Source organism: Lutra lutra, chromosome 3 (genome assembly GCF_902655055.1).
Source record: "Lutra lutra chromosome 3, mLutLut1.2, whole genome shotgun sequence".
In the NCBI taxonomy this organism is placed as follows: Eukaryota; Metazoa; Chordata; class Mammalia; order Carnivora; family Mustelidae; genus Lutra; species Lutra lutra.
In genome coordinates this window covers 191,014,317-191,035,436 of record NC_062280.1, presented here as the reverse complement: position 1 = coordinate 191,035,436, position 21,120 = coordinate 191,014,317, and the positions used below count along the sequence as shown (strand labels likewise).

The following is a 21,120-nucleotide window of genomic DNA, read 5'->3' as shown; positions in this document are numbered from 1 at the left end:
GGGAAAACAAGCCGAGACAAAATGGGAATCCCACCTTTGTGTACCTGTTTCCCCATCTCTAAGCATTCCCGCTCTCCGTGATCTAAGAATCAAGCTGGGCTACGTTATTAGGATTGCTGCCATTATTATCATTTATCATGTAGAGGCAAGATCTCCAGTGTCACTTCCTTTTCCAAGCTGAGACTAAACTGAAGACAAGGTGAAGATCTCAGGGTACAGTGAGAATCGAACTCCGTGTTTGGGAGCTCTGACGGAAAGAAACGCATGAGAGAAAATTAAAACTCAGAGCTTCAAATATTGTAAAAAGCGTCATGAAAATTAAATACCAAAACCCAGGAAGAATTGACTTCTGTCACACAGCAGATTTTTTTCTTTTCAATGCATTTCTATTAAACAGAAAGGAAAAAAATGTGAAATGTGGCCTTAATGTATGAAGGGTCATGATTCTCAGGTCTTTTAATGTGATCCTCAGGTCTTTTCTCCTTACAATAAAAGCGTGTATAGTTAAGAAGCAAACGTAAGCTCTATTATGTTAGAAGTTCCAAGGTAAGAACCCAAAATGTTATCCTTTATCAGAAACACATGAAATTTAAAAAACAAAAAAACGAACAAAAGAAACCCCTGCTATTGTTTATTGAAAAGCAAAATATTTTATAATTTTATTCTTAATATTTGGAACAACCAAGGTAGGTCATGCTCCCGCTTTACAGATGATGATACTGAGGCTCAGTAGAGTTAAGAAATTTGCCCAATTCCAGATAGAGTGTAAATGCTGGAGCCAGAATGTTCCCACGTCTTCCTGGTCTCACAGCCTGTGGTCATTCAGCCATCTCGCTGTTTGCTTAGATCGCGATGTCTCCACTGTCCCTGAAAATGTCTTCATGGAGTCAAGCTCTGCCCAAGAGTCCCTAAAATAAAACAGATTTCAAGTGAGTGCAAAGGTCCCTTCCAATTCTGGATATGAACCATGTAAGTGCTTCAGAAACTAGATGTGTTCAAGGTTGCATTTGCTGTAAGCAGAGCCTTTCTTTAAAAACTGAGACACGGCCATCAAGCAGTGTGTGGGGACGCATGGTTATGAGGTGTAAGGTTCTAGGTTCAAGCAGTAGAATCACATGGAAGTAGTTTTGGCATTCTTTTTTTGCATAGGTTGATTTTTAAAATATGCACAAAAGGAAAGAACATTCAGCAAGGGAAACGGACACCCAGCTTCCACAATGAAATCTGCACGTCCTGCATGACACATGGCCCTGAGCACTTTTCATCCTCCCTTCCAGACCTTTAAGTCTCTGACATTAATTCACTCACTCATTTACTCATTCATTCACTCGCTTATGAATTCAACTGTTTTATTAAGCATCTACTTTGTGTTTAAGTTCCTTTAAAACTATAGAATATCTTGGAGACTATTGGTCATGGGTTCAAGGTAGGAGAGAGATGATTGAAATCATCTGTGAATGGTAATAATCTATCTATTTTTTTTCTATTAAAAGAGTATACTTGTTTGCTATTCCCATGGCAGATTTTTCACATAGATTTAATCCTTTAGTGAGAGTCTCACACAATATGAAAGCAAGAAGAAAAATGATTCAGCCTAGTAAGCTGCTTACCAAAGTAATATTTTTTCAAGTGAACTTCTACAGAGATCACTAATACAATGAAATAAAATATTAAATCTGGTGCATTGACTTCTTGGGCAGCCTCAATTTTCCTAATGGGGCCAAAACCATGGCACTGACAGTGGAACACTGAAGTATTTCCAAGGACTCCCAAGGGCTCGTCTGTGCCCCTAGGAATCCGCAGAGCAGATCTGGAAAACCTGTACGTAATTCTGCCTTTTCGTTGTACTGAGTCAAGTATCTGCCCAAAATTTTATTGTAATTTTTCCGTCATGATTTTGAAAAAGAGGTTCTAAGTTAAAACTATAAATTGAAATAATCTCTTCTTTTATTCATAATCTTTTACAAATCTGGAAAGCAATAAGGGCACTTTGGGAAATGAGGTGGAGTACAGCCGCTCCACAGCTGTAGAGTTCAAAGTCTAGGTTCAGGTTCTAGTCTGCTCGTCCAAGATGGGTGGCTTTGGAAGAATTAAACAACTTCCCTAACATCTCTGTCGTGTTGTATCTGAAGGTGAGGACAATAATGCCTCACATGCCTACTTTCTACGATTGCCCTCTCCATGTGAGCTGTAGTTTTGAGGATGTTTTAGCCACGGAATGTGAGGGTGATCACAACTATCTCCAACCCTGAGTTTAAGTAACATGGTGTGTGCGTTTAAAGGCATGCCTTAATAAATGCTAAAAATTTATTATATTGGTTCAGATGCTTTTAATTTATAGAAGTAAAGTATTATTGATCAATCTTAAGTGTCATTCATGCCCCTTCCTGGACTGATTCCTTCATTGCCTTAACCTTTCCTCCTTTTCCCACACCTCTTCTTCCAGACAACGGCTAGGATGCATTTGGTCTGAACCTATATTCCAGTTTTAAATCATATTTTACTGAATTTAACATGCTAATAACTATAGGAAAACTTATGTGGTTTAATATTAACACAAGCAACCATTAAATCATACACATAGATGATAAAGCGCACGCCAGTTTCAGAGTTGTTAAAATGTGAAAATAAATGAGTGTCTTAAAAAACCAATGAAGTGCAGTAGTCTCTCACATATATGTGTGTCCATTAAAAACAGATGGTGCCTTAAATTTAAGGTTATGATCTACAAACATTTTATATCATTAGTTTGTAAGATTCATATTAATTTTCTAGTTTGAGAAGGCTCTGCCCCAGTGCCCCGATGGCCATCCCTGGTGTCCTTGCACACTTTTCTCCCTGCTATGACCACACACCATGCTGACCTGATTTATACCTGATCATTGTTTTCCTCCTTAAGATCATTAGTAGTGACAATTTTCAGAATAAATGGTATCCAATTCTACATACATTCTCAGTTATGTTTGTCACCAAAGACTGTCTTTGCAGTCTTTTCTTCTTAATGAAGTCCATCCGGTCATTATTCTATGTAGTCAGAAATATACGGAATATAACGGACTATGCCATATTTATCAGCCCCTCCTAGTGGAATGTTTTGCTCTCATAGTGTTGCAACTAATACGTTTGTATGTTGTGTCCACTTGTGTGAGAGTTTCTTTAGGATCTATGCGGGAAGGTAGAGTTCAGGACCCTCAATCCTGCCCAGAGGGCTCTGTAGCATGGACTGTGAGCCCATATTTCAAATCTGGTCAGCAGGCTTTCTTTATACAGCTGGTGAGCAAAGAATGGTTTGCGCATTTTTAAATTAATATATAAGTACGCACAGAATATCATCAGTGTTGTCTCTTGGCCCTCTCAGCCTAAAATATTTACTGTCTGGGCCTTCTATTAGCCAACCCCTGTCTTCGGGCAAGCGGCACTAATTCACCCTCTCAAGTGCTGAGAATCCCTGTTATGTTCTCACTTCTAGTTGATACTGTTAGACTGAAGATTTTGACAGTTTCATGAGTTGGATGGTAATATCACTTGGCTTTAAGCTTGCATTTCTGCATTGCAGTAATTGTTAATAAGGGAGCACTTCTTCATGAATTTACTGGCCATCTTCATGATTCTCACAATTGTACTGTGTGTTTTACCTGTTTTCCTAAAGGTTAGTTTGTCCTTTTAAAATGCATTCCTTGGGGCGCCTGGGTGGCTCAGTGGGTTAAGCCTCTGCCTTCAGCTCAGGTCATGATCTCAGGGTCCTGGGATCAAGTCCCGCATCGGCCTCTCTGCTTGGCAGGGAGCCTGCCTCCTCCTCTCTCTCTACCTGCCTCTCTGCCTACTTGTGATCTCGCTCTGTCAAATAAATAAATAAAATCTTAAAAAAAAAAAATGCATTCCTTGGAGGGGCACCTGGGTGGCTCAGTGGGTTAAGCCTCTGCCTTCGGCTTAGGTCCTGATCTCTGGCTCTCTGCACAGCAGGGAGCCTGCTTCCCCCTCTCTGTCTGCCTGCCTCTCTGCCTACTTGTGATCTCTCCCTCTCTCTGTCAAATAAATAAATAAAATTTTTTAAATAAATAAATAAATAAATAAAATGTGTTCCTTGGAGTGGTGCATAGCCTCTGGACAGTAATCCCATGGTGCTGACAATCCCATAGGTGTTTCAAATCTCCTCTCTGAGGCAGCCTTTTATTTCAAAGTGTCTGTGAGGGCTTTTGGCATTACATTTTGATGTGTTCAAGATGATAATTTTTTCACTTATGGTCAGTATTTGTTCTGGATTCATGCTTAAGAAACTCTTTCACACCCTGAGGCAGTAAAAATACTCTCCTCTGTCTTCTAATCGTTTTAAATCTCTGCCTTCCACTGTTAGGTCTTTAAGTAATCCTAACATACTGTTTGTATGTATTGTGAGCCAGATAAAATACACTGTTGCAACAAAGCTCAAATTGGTTTTTCTCAGCCAGATTTATGTGAAGTTTTTATGTTGTGAGATATTTAGTCAGGTTCCCTGATTGTGACATCTCACGCCGGAAGTTTAACTACTCAGATTGTTATATTTATGAGTGATTTTTTTTAATGAGAACTAATTAATTCAGTGAAAGAAAATACCTCATACAACTAAATTAAATCTGATAGTTTCGCTTCCAGACTATGCTGCCCAAAAAGGCTTGTCATTTCCCCAGTTCACTGGAGATTTTGCCTGGAGCGTGACCAGCAGTTGCTCGGCTTTTCCTGATATCCTCCAACCCACAGGCACAGTGAGGGGGTCCATGAAGTTAGCTCCTTCTGATTCAACCCGGTTTTCCTGAATCTTAGCTCCTGGTCTAAGTACCAACCTACTTCCTGGCCAGATTGGACAAGAGCTTAATCCCTGCCTTTCTGAGCCTGTAACTGGTTCAGAAGTAGGACCAAAAAACACAAATAAACCAACCAACCAACCAACAAATAAAACCTGTCATTCGAGACCTCATGACGCAAGGGATGGAAGGCTGTGGTTTGCTGTGGGCTCCGTGTCACGTAAATGAATTTCTGATTTTCAGTCATCCAGCCCTGCCTGATCTGAAACAGTTAAAATATTGGCAGTAAAAGCAGTTGCAGACTGTTCGTGGGTTGACAGATCAGTATGTGGAGGGAGGCCCCAGGCCCCTGAAACATACACACCACATTCCCTTAAAAAGCTGAACACCTCGAAGTTAAAATCTCCATTCCATAAGCCTGTCTTTAGGCTTCAACTTCATTAAAATGAGCATTATTTTTCTTAAATTGTATGCTTCCTTTTGCAAAATACTACAAAGTATTGTAAGCCAATCCCGGGGTGAGGGTGGGGAGATGCCCACATAAAAGCACAAGCTCTGCTTTGTGTTTTATCCACGCTGGCCCAGTGGTGCCGCACAACCTAGGGAGTTCCTGATTGAGTCTTTTCAAGGACAGGCATATGCCAAGCAGCAAAACAAGGGAAAAACAAAAAAAAAAAAAAACGTTTGGCTGCAGTTTGGTTCTGAAATAAAAAAACAGCGGGCTATCCCATCGCCCCCTGGGGACACCAGTTTGTCAGCCCACAATGAAAATCAAGCTTAAGTGTATAGCAAATGCATATTCATAACCATTATGTATTGTCTCTTTACAATGTCTCTCCCATCGCCAGGTATGTATTGTGTATTCTGTCCTGACTGATTGCAGTTTGCTGAGTGCTTGCGAAATTCATCTTTTCCCCCACTTTTGCCAACGATTAGAGGATAAGGGCTGTGGAAGACTTACTTATCCAGTTGAAAGACTCTATTTTTTTCCCCCTCAGTGTTTTTCCATTTATTATTGTTTCAAAGGAAAGCCCTGTGATGTGAATACTGAAAGAGAGAAAATGTAATTAAGCGTTCATTGTGGATAGTCTTTTTGTTACCTTTGAAGTGCTTAAATTAACACAGCAATCTCTTGATTTTGCTTCTGTGGCGACAGCTTTCTGCGAATAGTCATATTTTGCTGACAAAAATGGGCTTCCAAAGTGTAAATTAAATAACTTGATTTTCTAGAATTCATTTAAAAGTGCATCTGTGTTGAACACATCCCATTTTACATTGCTCTGATTACATTTGACTTTTTGTTGACCTGTGTAAAAAACGAGATTGTTTCCAACCACAGCTCGCAAGACAACTTAGAATAGTGTGATTCTAAGTGGTAAGAAGGAAAAAGAAAAACTCAGGATTACAGGGTGTTGCCCAGAGGCCTGCTGTGCTTCTACAGTATGCTTGAAAATAATTTAAAAAAAAAGAATTATTAATGAAGTTCACTGTAGAGAGGGAAATAACATTAAAGGTGACATTTCAACTAATGGGCTGTCGTTAAGCTGTATCATGAGGGAAAGAAAGTAGTAAAAGTAAACTTTAAAGAAAAAGTGGGAAGGGGAGGTGTATGCAAAACAAGGACATGACTGTACGCAGAGTTCAAGAGAATGAAAAAATAAAGGTAGAGATTCTCAGTCAAGAAAACCCCTTCTCGAATGGTAAAACCACCATCTTCCCCAATAAACTGTGACTTTCAACAGTGTTAGGTAGAGAGGACGAACGGTCACATCCCAACAAAACTGGAGGGAATAATGAGATGGGGAACGCACCTGCTTCTGCGTTCTGTAGTCTACTGAACCGTGCTGAGATGTGCTCTGGGTAAAAGGAAGGAAGACAGATAATTGCCTGTGGTTGAATGAATAAAACTTAAAACATACCAAATATCTCGCAAACTCTTAGCTCAGGAGAATCTGACTTTTTCAGTAGAGTGTGTGGAGTGAGACGAGTAGTCAGAGAAGAAAAGAGGGTTTTTAAGATTTTGTGGTGGCTGAACACCTATTAAGACAGTGGGCCAGGAACCATAGCGAACCTGGAAACAGAACCCCCGAAATCCTCAAAGCTGGAAGGTCTGAATCCCACCGATATGTTGGAATGTCATTCCTAAACATTCCAGGAACGAGATTTGCCAGATTTCCAGAGACTTGACATGTGGCATTTTCCCCACTAAGTGCATTATCAAGGCTAAAAATATCTTGAGAATGGACGTTATAATCTGAGCAAACTAGAAGAATTAGGTACCTCTGATATTTTAATAGTTATTCCACACTTTTTCACTGAAATTGGTGATTCAGAATGTATCAATATTGGTCATAATATAAGGAAGTGGATAGAGTACATCAGTTGTCTATTACGTAGTAGAATACTTGGGCTGCATATTAATACAAGGGAATGTTATAGACCTGTTAAAAGTAGATACTAGCCAAAGTATAAATATATATATGACATACACATATATATATATATATATATATATGAATTTTTTTTAAGCATTGCACAAATTAAACATCACTGTGTTGAAAGTGTAAGTGTGTCTTAACAAAGCTCAAGAGGAAATGAAGGGCTGGACCATTAGTCTCTTTCTCCCCTGAAAGTGCATCATTGTGATGTAGTATTCTGTGCCACATTATAAATTCACATATTATGTAAATCTAAATATTAAAAAAATAAAGCAGAGCATAATTTAGCATTGGCCAAGTGTAAGGGTAAAAGCATTCCATGGAAATGATGAAGCTCTTGTGATGCTATGTGTGGGTCCCTGTAAAAAATATTTATTATGGGGCACCTGGGCGGCTCAGTGGGTTAAAGCCTCTGCCTTTAGGGTCAGGGTCCTGGGTTTGAGCCCCGCATCGGGCTCTCTGCTCAGCAGGGAGCTTGCTTCCTTCTCTCTCTCTGCCTGCCTCTCTGTCTGTCAAGTAAATAAATAAAATCTTTAAAAAAATTATAAAAAATATTTATTATGTCAATAACGTCTTAATATAAACCCGTGAACCACACGTAATGACGATAGAAAACCTTTAGGCACAGCAGCCGTGACACCTGTAGGTAAACCCTGAAGGTGAGGCTCAGACGTCAGTGTCTGGGTTAAGAATCTTCGTTCACGACCATTACCTCGGCTTTCTATAAAAACAGAACAGATAAATTGGAAAAACAAAATGAAACAAAACATTGAGAGAATCCGGGAACAGTCCTTGCTTCCAGAATGAGGACTTGTCCCCCACTCCTGTGACTTCTGGGGGGGAGGAGTGGCCAACACCCAGACCGGCTTGCATCCTCCGCCCAGCCGTGCACAGCCCCGGTCTGTAGGTGAACAATGTCTCTTTGGCAACAAGTACATTAAATCTGACGGCGGCGGAGCTGTCAACGTCCCTTCACTTCTGTTCCTTTATCGCAGCGGTTATGTCCGCCCTATCAGAGTGTGAGACAGAACTACAAAGTAATTCTCACCTCCTTGCAACCGCAGCAGCGAATCCTGCCTCTCCTGCGCCTTCTATTTCCATTCCAAACAGGCCATCAAAGCCAGACTTCCGTCGCCCCCGTATCCCAATGCTCGGCGACAGGGACCCAGCTCAGAGTCCACGTCCAACTGGAGGAAGCCCAGGCTGCCTGCAGATTTTTAAAGACGGTTTCTGTGGGTGCCATCGCACCGTCAGGTTCATGAAGCCATGCTCCCGAAACATGCGCGGATATTTGCTGAATGAACTCAAGTTTAATGATTTTTGAAAGCAGACTTGAAATTCTCTCCTATTATTCATGAATGTGTTGCCCAGACCCCTTCCCAACTGCTTCATTCTGTAGACATGGGGCTTTCAAACCACACAGCGCCTTCATCATTTCTCCTAGCAAAGCCAAAGCTTCTCCTTTTTGAGTCTCACCTTCTCTCTACCCTGAAAACTCAGCTTCTGTCTGTACAAGAAGGAGAAACCACGGCCATCTCTCTGTCCTGCTCTGAGGGGAGATTTTCTCGCTCCTCCAAGAAGAATGTATAAAATGACAGGTTTTTTTTTTCAAGTAACAAAACCTTATGTATTTAATAGCCCTTTGTCAAACTGTACTTTATACTGTCTAGTCACCATGCCAATGAGCCAATTTAAAATAACTACATTATGCAAAAAAAAATTACATTTGAAAGGAAAAAAGGTAACAGAGGGAAAGCTAATGTCATCACTTAGCGATCATTACAACCTCCCTCTCACACCTCCCAGCCTCCATTGGTGGCATCTGGGCAAAGTGCCACCCCCCAGTCCTCCCTCTGTGGCCTCTGGCAGCCATGCTCTGTGGTACTTAACCACTCACCAGGCCCCTAATAAGCCACATGCTCCCAAGACCTTGTCTTCACACATGCCACCTGGAAATCCTTCCTCATAATTCTCTTCCTGCCAAAATCATCTTTCTCCTTGGTGTCTTGATATCTGGGTGGCACAAGGTTGCATTCATCAGTGCCTTGCGATCTTCAGTAAGTAGCGTTCAGAAGACACGCTCTGGTCTGTTGGCCCCATTCAGTTCTCAGAAGTCTAAATGCTCAGATGGGACAGAGCTGACCCTGTGATACTCTGCTTGGGTTTAGTGTTCAGTTGTCAGTCTGCATACATCTGAGAGCCTCCTTCTCAAACCCCTGCTCCAATTTCCTTTCACGTTCCTCGTCTAAGAGGAAACAACGTTCTCCAGGACGGAGCCTGAGGGAGGCAGGGTGGGGGGGTGGGGGTTGCTGTCTCCATGGTCGGGCGGAAGCCACCCTCAGGGCCAGCAGCAGTGTTGGTGCCAACCCGGCTGTGTTCCACACCCACGACGTGGCCTCACTTCTCATCAGAACTTGAGGGGAGGTTGCCTCGCTGGAGGCCCCACGTGGATGAGAGGCGGCCTGCACAGAGTTGGAGGACTGGGAAGTTCTGAGACGAGAAAGAGGCGTGAGAGAACCCCAAGAACAAGTTTCTCTCGGTTCCCACCTGGAACAGCGGAACTTCCCGACTTCCTGAGAGTTGAAAGCCAGTGTGTAGGAAAAACACTAGTGCGAGAACAATGGCCCAGGCTAGAGACCAGATGGAGAATAGAGGGACTTGAATGGGAACCCCCAAAAGAGGTGTCCACGTCTTAACTCCCACACCTAGGAATGTGACCTTCCTTGGAATAAGAGTCTTGGGGCGCCTGGGTGGCTCAGTGGGTTAAGCCGCTGCCTTCGGCTCAGGTCATGATCTCAGGGTCCTGGGATCGAGTCCCACATCGGGCTCTCTGCTCAGCAAGAAGCCTGCTTCCCTCTCTCTCTCTCTCTCTGCCTGCCTCTCCGTCTACTTGTGATCTCTCTCTGTCAAATAAATAAATAAAATCTTAAAAAAAAAAAAAGGAATAAGAGTCTTCACAGATGCCATTAAACTAAGGTTCTTGAAATGAGACACCCTGGATTATCCAGGGGAGCCCTACATCCAATGACAAGTGTCCTTGTAAGAAATGGATGAGGACAAGACGGAGGAAGAAAGAGAAGGCCACGTGAACACAGAGGCAGAGGCTGGAGTGATGCCACCCTGTGCTAACGACCACCTGGGGCCCTTGGAAGCAGGAAGGGGGCAAGGTTCATTCTCTCCTGGAGCCTCTTGAAGGAGTGTGGTCCAGCTGACAGAGTGATTTTGGACAACTGGCCTCCAGAACTATCAAGGAGTACATTTCTGTTGTTTCCAGCCACCACTCTCATGCCATATGTCACAGCAGCCCTAGGAAACTAACACAGAAGGTGTCACTAAGAATCAGACCTTATCAGGAGCTACAGAAGCTGAGATAGTGATCAACTCACCAGAGGCCCCCAAACAAGCACCCATCGCTGCCCCAATGGAGGAACAGAGGTCAGGCCCCATGGCCACAGGGGACCAGACGCTGATGAGAAGCATGCCCTTGACCTTACGCCAGCAAAAGGAGCATTTATTCAAATGTAACTGAGTTTGAAAGGATTGAATTGAATTGATATAGCAAGATTCAGTTTTCAGCCAGCAAACAAATGGAGAGTTTATGGACTAAATTAAATTCATTTGTAGAAATATCAAGAAAATTATTTTAGTTTCTCCTATCTAAATTTATGTCTGTATATTTTCATGCAGGCTGTGCCACACGCCACAGGGTTGTTGGGAAAAGATTAAATGGAAAAAAAGGGTAGTTGCAATTCCCTGAGCTATTGTTGTTATTATCCGTGATAGGTCACAGACAAGGGCCCCAAACTCAGGTCTCCCACCACGGTGCTCCTTCTGCCAGGCCACCAACCGACGACGGCTCAATTTGACTGTGAACTCATAGCGGTGGGCCCAATATCGTGTCCGTGCTCCTGACCAGGCAGTGTCTGACACATGGATGAGACCCAGTCAACTGCCTGCTGAATTTAATTGAAGAACATAACCTCACTGTCCTTAAGTAGCCTGCCATCTGTCTGGTGTTGGGAAAATAATTAAAAATAAAATATCCTGCCAAGCCAGAAAACCTCTCCACCGAGGTAGATGAGAAAGAAAACAGTTTCATTCTTGACAGCCCCAGTCCAGACTGTGGTGGGCATCCCAGGCAACCTGCTGAAGAGACCACACAGACAAAGCCATCTCACCTTGTGCAGGAATCCCCACGTTACATCTGTGTCCACAGGATGAAAATAACCAGGCCTCACCTAGGACTTGACAGCAACATTTGTTAGCGTTCCCCCCCAAATTCACCTGGTGATTGGGGTGGCCATCTGTGGTAGCTAATTATCTTCATCCCAAAGAAAAAGAAAACGGATATCTTCCAGACAAGTAGGTGGTTTTGTGACATGGTGCCGGGTTGCTAAATGACACTCCCACCTCTCCTCTCTCCCCCCACCCCCACATGAAAAGGGAAAAGGGGAGACAGATAGGGTGCTGTCTGCCTGATGTTTACGTGTCAGAGCCCCCCCCACCCAAGAAAACTGTTCCTGGGCTGTAAAATAAGTGAGACTTATTTTGCTTTGAAAAAGGTATATCTACGGGTGCCTGGGTTGCTCAGTGGGTTAAAGCCTCTGCCTTCAGCTCAGGTCATGATCCCAGGGTCCTGGGATCGAGCCCCACATCAGGCTCTCTGCTCAGCAGGGAGCCTGCTTCCTCCTCTATCTCTGCCTGCCTCTCTGCCTACTTGTGATCTTTGTTTGTCAAATAAATAAATAAAATCTTAAAAAAAAAAGAAAAAGAAAAAGGTATATCTACATCTCAAAGGGACAGAGGAAGACTTTCCAGAAGATGACAAGTTTTCTAAAGGAAATGCTCTAAGAAAAGGGACTTTCCCTCTTATCATCAGGGAATTTTTTTTTTCTTTTTAGATTTGGGTCTACCCTTTACTGGGCAAATAGGAAAACTGGTTAAATTAGGACAGAACAGGGCCTGGACAAGTACCCGATGAGTGATGGAAATGGTGTCCTCCTCCACTGACACTGCTGTTGATGAGAATATCAAGGTCATGCAAGGGGACTAAACTTAAAGGGGACTCTGAATGGTCCCACTGAGAATAATGTCTGGTTAGAGGAAGGCTGAATATATCAGTGCCTAGATGTCCATGGTGTGGCAGGCATGGTGACATCAGTAAGTTTCTCATCTAGACCATTCCGTATCTTCTTTAAGTTCTGGTAGGATCCCAAACGACATGGCTTTTAAACAGAAGGGTGTTGGCACTTGTCCCAAGGCAAGCATATATTGTCAAAATTTAATAATATGTGGAGGCTCTTTTCCCCCTTTTTATATACTCATTGAACTTGGAAAAGAGCTAGCCATTATTTTTTGCATAATAAATCTCTCTGGTACTCAAAAGTTATGACTAAATTGTCTTAACTTTCATACCTTCATGCTTAACCATCTAATATTAACAAATGGGAGCAATTTCTTAAGAGGGAAATTGAAAGGAAGAACATAAATTAGGAATGAAAAAGATTTATCAAACAAATACGGAACTTTAGAGAATTCAAACTTGAGAAGGACTACAAATTAAATATATATTTTTTTAATTTTATTTTTTTGTTGCTTTCTTTCTTTTACCTGATTTACCCATTTCAAAAAAAAGCGATGCCTTTTTTACTTAATTTGTGAAACGTGGTGAAATACAAATAAAAGGGGGAAGTCTGTTTTTCATCGAGGCAGGCACCATTAACGTTTTACAGTACCTCCTTCTAACATTCACTCTATTGTTCTTTTTTGTACCTCCATGCACTTCTACCCTGTACACTATTATTTAATATTGTAATGTGAGGATTTTTTAAATGTTATTAAAATTCATGAGTGCATTCGTTATCTTGCTATATAACAAATTATGGACAATAAGAGCTTACAAGAATAAACATTTATTTCTCACATATTTTCTACAGGTCAGGAATCTGGGACAGGCTGAGCTGGATGTTTCTAGCTCAGAATGTCTCATCAGTTTGCAGTCAAGATGTTGGTGGGACTGCAGTCAAATGGAGGCTTGACAAGGGCAGGAGGGTCCGTTTCCAAGATGGATCACTCACAGGGCAGGAGGCCTTGTCTCATCACCACATGGACCTCACCATAGGGTCATTTGAGTGTCCTCATGACATGGCACCAGGCTTCCACCAGAGTGGGTGATCCAAGAGAGAGCAAGCTGAAAAGCACAGTGTCTTTATCACCTAGCCTCATAACACCAGGAGGCCCTCTTGGAGACTAGCTACCACAATGGGGATTTTTAATGGCTGTGTGAATTTTATAATAGAGATCTGCATAACTGCATTACCTACTTATGTAAGGTTAGATACTGTTTCTAGTATTTCATTATTACAAATAATTACCAAGCGCCTTTGTATATAAAGCTTTTTAATACTCCGAATTATGTTCTTTGGATATAGTCTCAGAAGTGGGACTGTGAGTTATAAAAACTTTTTTCTTAATTTCCATTTTAAGTCAGTTTCATAAAACAAATTAATTTTTATATAGTTTATTTCAGTTAACATATGCATTTCCTTTAACAAATTTGTGATAAATACCTTAAAATCCCTATGCAATGCTTCAGAACTGCATGTTCATTTTTCATTTAATGCATTCTATGTAGTATATATTTTAGGTAGATAGTCTATATCATATATATATGTATATATATAAAATATTTTGATACTTACAGCATGTGGGTTTTTTCATTGTTATTTAACCATTTTATAGATCCTCCTGAGTTTGTTTGTTGCTGTTATTTTGGACAACTTAGAACTTGATGAAGATCTAAAGAAGCTTAAACAAGTAAGTAATGTGTGGGGAATTCTTCAAATCTGCATTTAAGAATATACGGGTGAAATGTGCTTACAGATACTGTTAAAAGAATTAGAGCTTCAAAGTAAAAAAAAAAGATTTTAATAAGTTAAGGCAGTCTAAGTTGGCAAAATTTTCTTTTGTTTAATATTTATCCATTATCAACAGAGAAAGTTTTTTATTGCTCTATAATTATTCTAGGAATATTTTCATATTACTATTTTGAGTAAAAGTAAGATGGACATACTATAGGAAATTGGATTGGCCACACTCTTCTCCTTCTGCCATTACATGAAGGTTGTTTGAAAATGAAATGCCTCAAGGCCAGATTGCCATTTTGCATAATTATGTGTAATACTCTTGATCATCATCATAAAAATATTAAGCATCAACTTCCCTGACCTCTAGACACTAAAAGAGAATTTAGTCTTGGTGCCCATAGTCATTATAAGAAATGGAATAGAATAAATGATTAGCTCTGTGCCCAGTTATGTGTGAAAACAGATTGGATATTATTGCATTGATAATCATACTCCCAAAAAATGGAAAAGAAAATGTGTGAAGGTTATATGACTGATGGCAGAAAGATGACAGGCGTGATGGACCATTCTCACAGTTTCTGTTGCATGGAAGAACTTTGGCTTAAATATTTGGCTGTGTCAAAGAGTAGAGACCCTTTGAGAAGTAGAGTTGGTGTGAGAAGAGGACGCTGGATAAGGTATTCTTTTTTTATTAAAATATAGTTGACAGTCAATGTTATATTGGTTTCAGGTGTTCAACGTAGTGGCTCAGTAATTCTATATATTATGCAAAGCTCAACATAATGTAGCTACCATCTGTCACCATACAAAGTAATTACAATATTATTGACTGTATTCCCTATGCTCTACTCTTCATCCTCATGGCTTATTTATTTTATAACTGGAAGTTTGCACCTCTTAATCTCCTTCAATTATTTTGCTCTCCCCCACCTCTTCCCTGACAACAACCAGTTGGTTCTCTGTACTTATTAGTCTGTTTCTGTTTTTTTGTTTGTTTGTTTTTGGTTTTGTTTAAATCTGTTTATCTGTTCGTTTGTTTTGTTTTTTAGCTTCCACATACAAGTGAAATTATACGGTGTTTGTCATTCCCCGTCTGACTTATTTCACTTATCATGATACCCTCTAACTCCATCCATATTGTCACAAATGGAAAGATCTCATCCTTTTTCTGCCTGAGTAATATCCCATTATATACATATATATATATAATTATATACATATTTATATATAAATTATATATTTATATATAAAATATTAAATTAAATTAATTATATTAATATTTTATATTAATGTAAAATATTAAATTAAATTATATATAATATATTTTATATATTTATACTTATATATAAATATATATTTATATATATATATATAAACATACATACACACACATCTGTATATATATTTGTATATATATACCACTTCTTCTTTATCCATTCATCTATCGATGGACACTTGGGTTGCTTCCATATTTTAACTACTGTAAGTGCTACAATAAACATAGGGTCACATATATCCTTTTGAAGTAGGGTTTTTGTTTTCTTTGGGTAAATACCCAGTAGTGGAATTACTGGATCCTATGTTAATTCTATTTTTAAATTTTTGAGGAGCCTCCATATTGTTTTCCACAGTGCGTGAACTTGTTTGCATTCCCACCAACAGTGCACAAGGCTTCCTTTTTCTTCACATCCTCGCCAACACTTGTTGTTTGTTGTGTTTTTGATTTCAGCCATTCTGACTGGTGTTCGGTGATGTCTCATTGTGGTTTTGATTTGCAGGGTCTTGATGATGAGTGATGTTGAGCATCTTTTCATGTGTCTTTTGGCCATCTGGATGTCTTCTTTGGGAAAATGTCTATTCAGCTTCTCTGCCCATTTTTTAACCAGATTGTTTGGGTTTTGGGGGGTGTTGAGTTGTAGAAGTTCTGTATATATTTTGTATTTAACCCCTTATTCCATAGATCATTTGCAAATATCCTCTACCATTCAGTAAGTTGCCTTTTCATTTTGTTGATGATTTCCTTTGCCATGGAGAAGCTTTTTAGCTTGATGTAGTTCCAGTAGCTTATCTTTGCTTTTGTTTCCTTTGCCTGAGAAGGGGGTTAAAATATTCTTGAATCGCCCTCCCCAGCACTGCAGAAATAATAAATGGGAGGTTAACAAAGAACCAAGGCTACAAAACAAGTCTTACCTGGAATTCAAGGGAGGCCCTATCCATTCAGAACTTTCAAATTGCATCTGAGTTGTCTTTTTAATGAAGGCAAACACATAACGTATTTAAATGGTTTTACTGTCATTTGCATATCTTAAAGTCACTTTAGGCATTTTATCTTTGTATTTTTTTAATCTCCAAAGTCTGTGCTTTTAACCAAGGGCAGTCGATAAAAGAAAAAATATATATTTGATAAAAAGGATGCCCACTGCGAGCATATCAAGGAAGGATTTAAGTGCTTTCCTGTCCTTTAACTACACAAGCAAAATGGCCCTCTGGGCATAATGGAAATGATTTCTTCCAGACCTTTTCAGTTTGCAGCAACAGTGACAGGTTATTCAAATGAGAGTTGGGAACTTCCTTTATGCCATAGATGCAAATGCTTTATGCAGCTTCTAGTTATGGAAATACAGAATTAGTGAGTTCAGAATTGAAACTAACCTCATCAATCCACATAACTAATAAAAATCTGCTGTTGTATAACCACATTAGTCCTTGCTTTACAAATCTGGTATTTAGATGTGGGTTTTCCTGTGTGCCATGTTCACTCTGCATAGACTTTTAATGTCCTCTAGTAGAGGACATTAAAATATGTATTGTATGGATAAAATGAAAAATGGTCTGTTTTTTTAAAGCTGGTGATATAGCCAGGTTCAGTATAGCCTTAAATAACCACTGGCCAACTAAAATTCCATATAATTCCAGCCCACATTTGTAGAATAGTTTTTCCACCAGAAAGAAGTAAAATAAATCTGTATGGCAATTTCTTTTCAAGTTTATGAATTCAAATATACTAATATTTGATGAGTTGATATTATATATAATATATATAATGTATATATATACTTTTTATGGGACCCCCAAGAGAAAAAACAACAATAATTAAAAATCAGGACTTTAATTGACATCCGACTTTCTTCTTGGACTCTACAGTTTTAATAAACTGTATGGTGCTTTGTTTTGAGCATCTATCATTAGTTACGAAATGGCTTTTATTTAATCACTTGTGGTATATTAGTGATGTTTTGTATTTCTGGAAATCCTGTACACCAGAGCTGATTATCCAATTATGCCAGCCTGCAATTTGAAATATCTTCTTTGAATATTTAGAGATCTTTGAACACTGAAAATCCCAACCATAAATAAAACAACAAACTCATTTTCATTAGTACTTTTCACATTATTCTTTGGCCATGATTGTACTAACACTACCTATCTATTAAATTCACCTATTAATTCATACTTGAAACTCATCAAATATTATCAGATTAAATTAAAATGTCCTATTTCATTTCCTTCCATTTTGTATAAGCATATTTCATGAGTTTTTATGAATTGTATCATTTTTTTATATCCCCCCCTTATTTCCAATGATCTTGGCCTTTGAAGTGGGGCTCATCTACATACATAGTTACAAGAATATACCCCACCCCAGCCCCACATACGTATGCACTTCCATACACACATGCATATAATCATGTGGATACCTGAAATGTTAGCCTGTCTCTCACAGCATCTTTCAGACCGCCAATAAAAATGTTACCTACATTATTCATTTATTTAGTTTTCTGTGTGCAGCCTCAGTCCTTATGGGTTTAAATGCAAACACTCTATTTTTATTTTTCTGAGATAGAGAACAGAATGAGAAAGATGTAAAAAGCATTTGATTTTCTTAACATTTTAAGTTCCAGACAACACTGCATACTTCATAGTCTGTCTTTGTTCAGTACAAACTTATTTTTCATCCTTTATCCTTTCACCAACTAATCTGTAGTTTCTTACAGCTCCAATAATATTTATCAGACTCATTCAAGTGCCAGGTGCTATATATTTTCACTAATCTGAATTTCACAGCAGCCGTATAATATAGGCATTATTAATATATCCATCTTACAGATGGAGAAACTAAGGCACAGAGAAGTTAAGTAGCTTACTTAAGGCTACACAGCTAATACATGGCTGAGTTAGGATTTGCATCCAGGCAATTAGGACCTAAAGCCCAGGCTCTATTACTGAGTCACAGAAAAGCTATATAAATACCAAACATGAGTCATACCTTTTGTGGAGGCTCACTCATAGGACTGTTAATTACTCACATATAAGTGATATAATATGATTATATTTTAGATGACAGAAACATTATGATATTCATGAAATAATCATTGCTGTGAGAGGCAGTTTTCTGAGGAATGGAGGTGAATTACGCAAACCAATCATTAGAAGTATCCAAAATAGATCTCGTTTTCCCTGGAAAAGCAGATGATCTAATCAGAGCCACTGGATTAGGACTTTTGCAGCAGGTAAGAGCTCAAATGCTTACCATTCACTCCAAATATGGCAGATGCCGCCCAAGAACCCTCTTCTCTCAGTGACCTTCTGGAACAATGAGCCTCTTCAGACAATGACCCAAGATGCTTGCAATATATCACATTTCAGTGAGGCCTCTAGAGACTTTTAACGTATTTTATTATGGTTGTGGTAAAAAAAAAAAATTGTGTTAACATGTAAATGTTGGTTCGTAGACATTTTTCAAGAGTAATAGTAACCAGGGCAAGTCACCTCTAAAATGAAGAGGCTAAGTATGAAACACTAAACAAAGCTGTTAGAAGGAGAAAGTCTGTTCTCATGCTCAGCAGAGGAGGAGATATGACCCTGAAGATGGATGGGATAGGAGGGAGCTAAAAGTTACGGGAAGACAATAGAATGGAAGAGAAGCAGGAGGACATGAAGTAGGGAATTAGGAAAACATTCAAGATATGAAATTAATGGAAAGAGCACAGATTATGAGTCTAACCCTGTGACGAAGGGGGAGCAGTGGGACCAAATCCAGAGTCAGGAAAGTGATCCAGTCAGGTTGCCAGATGGCAAAGGACACCAGAGCCCTTCAGGGAGAAGCTCCCTGAGGCCAGGCAGCAGTCTGCATGACCCATTGTTGGTGGAATCCTGGAATCACATTCTTCTTAAGTACAAGCACGCTACATAGCTTTTTCCTGTTGCTTTCTGGTCACCTCCTTGGCCTTTGAGACAGCTGTTACCACCTGGGGACTGCCGACTTGCAGAACTTTTCAGGAGAAAGTGTGGAGCTGGCCGCCATTTTTTTTTTTTAACACTTCAGGAAGCCTAGAGGGACTCGTTGCACTCAATGTAAGACCAGATGCGCTAACTCAAATGCCAACTGCAATACTTTTTGCTGGAAATCTGCACATTCTAGGTGGCAGTGCAACTTCCCTTATGCCAAAGTTTTGTTGTTGTTGTTTTTTAATGGGATTCAGAGGGGCACACTAAAAAGGACTCCTTGCGGACACATTTTGAGAGTTTCTAAAGTACACGTTCCCACCAGGCTCACCTCCAGCCAGTATCACAAGGACTGTGCCTTGAAAGCCACTAAGGTAGTTTTCTTTTTGTCATTCTTCAAGAGAAATAATGTTCTAAGAAACTGTACTAATGCTGCTCCATATGAAATTCATCTTTTGCTTTCCCTGTGTGTTGCATATAAGACTCAACTGATTCCCGGCAGCAATAAAGCAGTAACGATCATTTCATGGCTCTCATACCTAATTAAATAAAGACCATGCTTCTCTTTTCACCATCCTGACACCCAACACAGGCCCTGGAGATGGAGATAGATAAAGATACAGGTTCAGATATAAATATACAGGCATATAATGGTTTTCTACACAAGATCAGAAAATTGACTAGAAATGAGATTGTGAATGGGTAATTTGGCTATTGAGAAGCCAAATCAGTTTGCATACAAGCTAAAAATTTCCTTGACCCAGTGCTGTCCTCCAAACAGTAGTAGGAAACGGTGCCCTTGGTCCTCAGTCATGTAGCAAAGACACTGGAGGATAAAAGTGGAGTTTTGCAAACTTCAAAAATGAAGAAAATCCTCACAGCTTTAATGATTTTTGCAAATTCAGTGCAAGCCAGATATAAAGTGTTTTCTTTCAAGCAGTATAAAATTCATTAAACTATGAGGGAAAAAACCCACAGAGAAGCCTCAGGGAAAGAATCGTTGAAAAGGGAAGTATAGATAGTCTATTTAGATTAAATTCAAAACTCTGAAATTAAAACTGTTTCCCCAGTGCTATATCAAGGTTCATTTGAATCCTGGTTCAAATTTGATAATGTTTGGTCTTTGGCGGTGTCCACTATTAGTGGGGATGGACATGTAAAGGAGCCTTTCTATCTTATGACTCTAAGTTTTTAAAAAATTATATTCCTTTAAAATATGAGGTCTAGGGGACTATTTCTCTTTAGCCTTACCTGGGAGCTTTCATTTTCATCTCCACTTGGTGTCTCTATGAAGGTCTTTACAGAGGGAGGACAGTTGCACAAAGATAAGTGTTGGGCAGTATGCCACTCAGCTCAGCACTGGTTGCCGTCTCCTGATCTGGGTCAGGCCTTCAGTCTTCTCAGTATTTTGCCCATGAGTGAATTCATTCAACCTAGTATAACATAAAGGAGTGACATAACTCTGTGATCCTAAATATCATCCATTGAAACAACCTCATGCAAGATGCTCCATATTAAATTTTTGGATTTTATGCTGAATATTAAAGACACAGAAACTAACACTCAAAGGAGGACATTTCTCACCCAAGTTCATACAATTTGTAGGTGCCTAAGTTAGAATAACATGGGCTCCCTGATTCTAATCCAGTGTCCTCACCAAAGGACATCATGATGCATGCTCAGAGAACCAGTTCCTTCATTCATTTTGAGATGCATGTCTAGAAAATAGGTTGGACGATGTGCTTACATTTGTGGATTATCATCTTCTCTTCCTGTGGGAAGAGACTGAGGGTCAAATTATAATCAGGA

At 39.7% G+C, this 21,120-nt stretch overlaps 1 protein-coding gene across 1 annotated transcript in view; it reads left to right on the top strand.

Moving 5' to 3' along the window:
- The window catches only part of NALCN (sodium leak channel, non-selective), a 310,211-nt gene that overhangs the window by 184,216 nt on the left and 104,875 nt on the right, over positions 1-21,120 (top strand). The window contains exon 15 of the mRNA XM_047720335.1: positions 13,961-14,035. Coding sequence (XP_047576291.1) covers positions 13,961-14,035 — 75 coding nt within the window. The remainder of the gene's footprint in view (positions 1-13,960; positions 14,036-21,120) is intronic.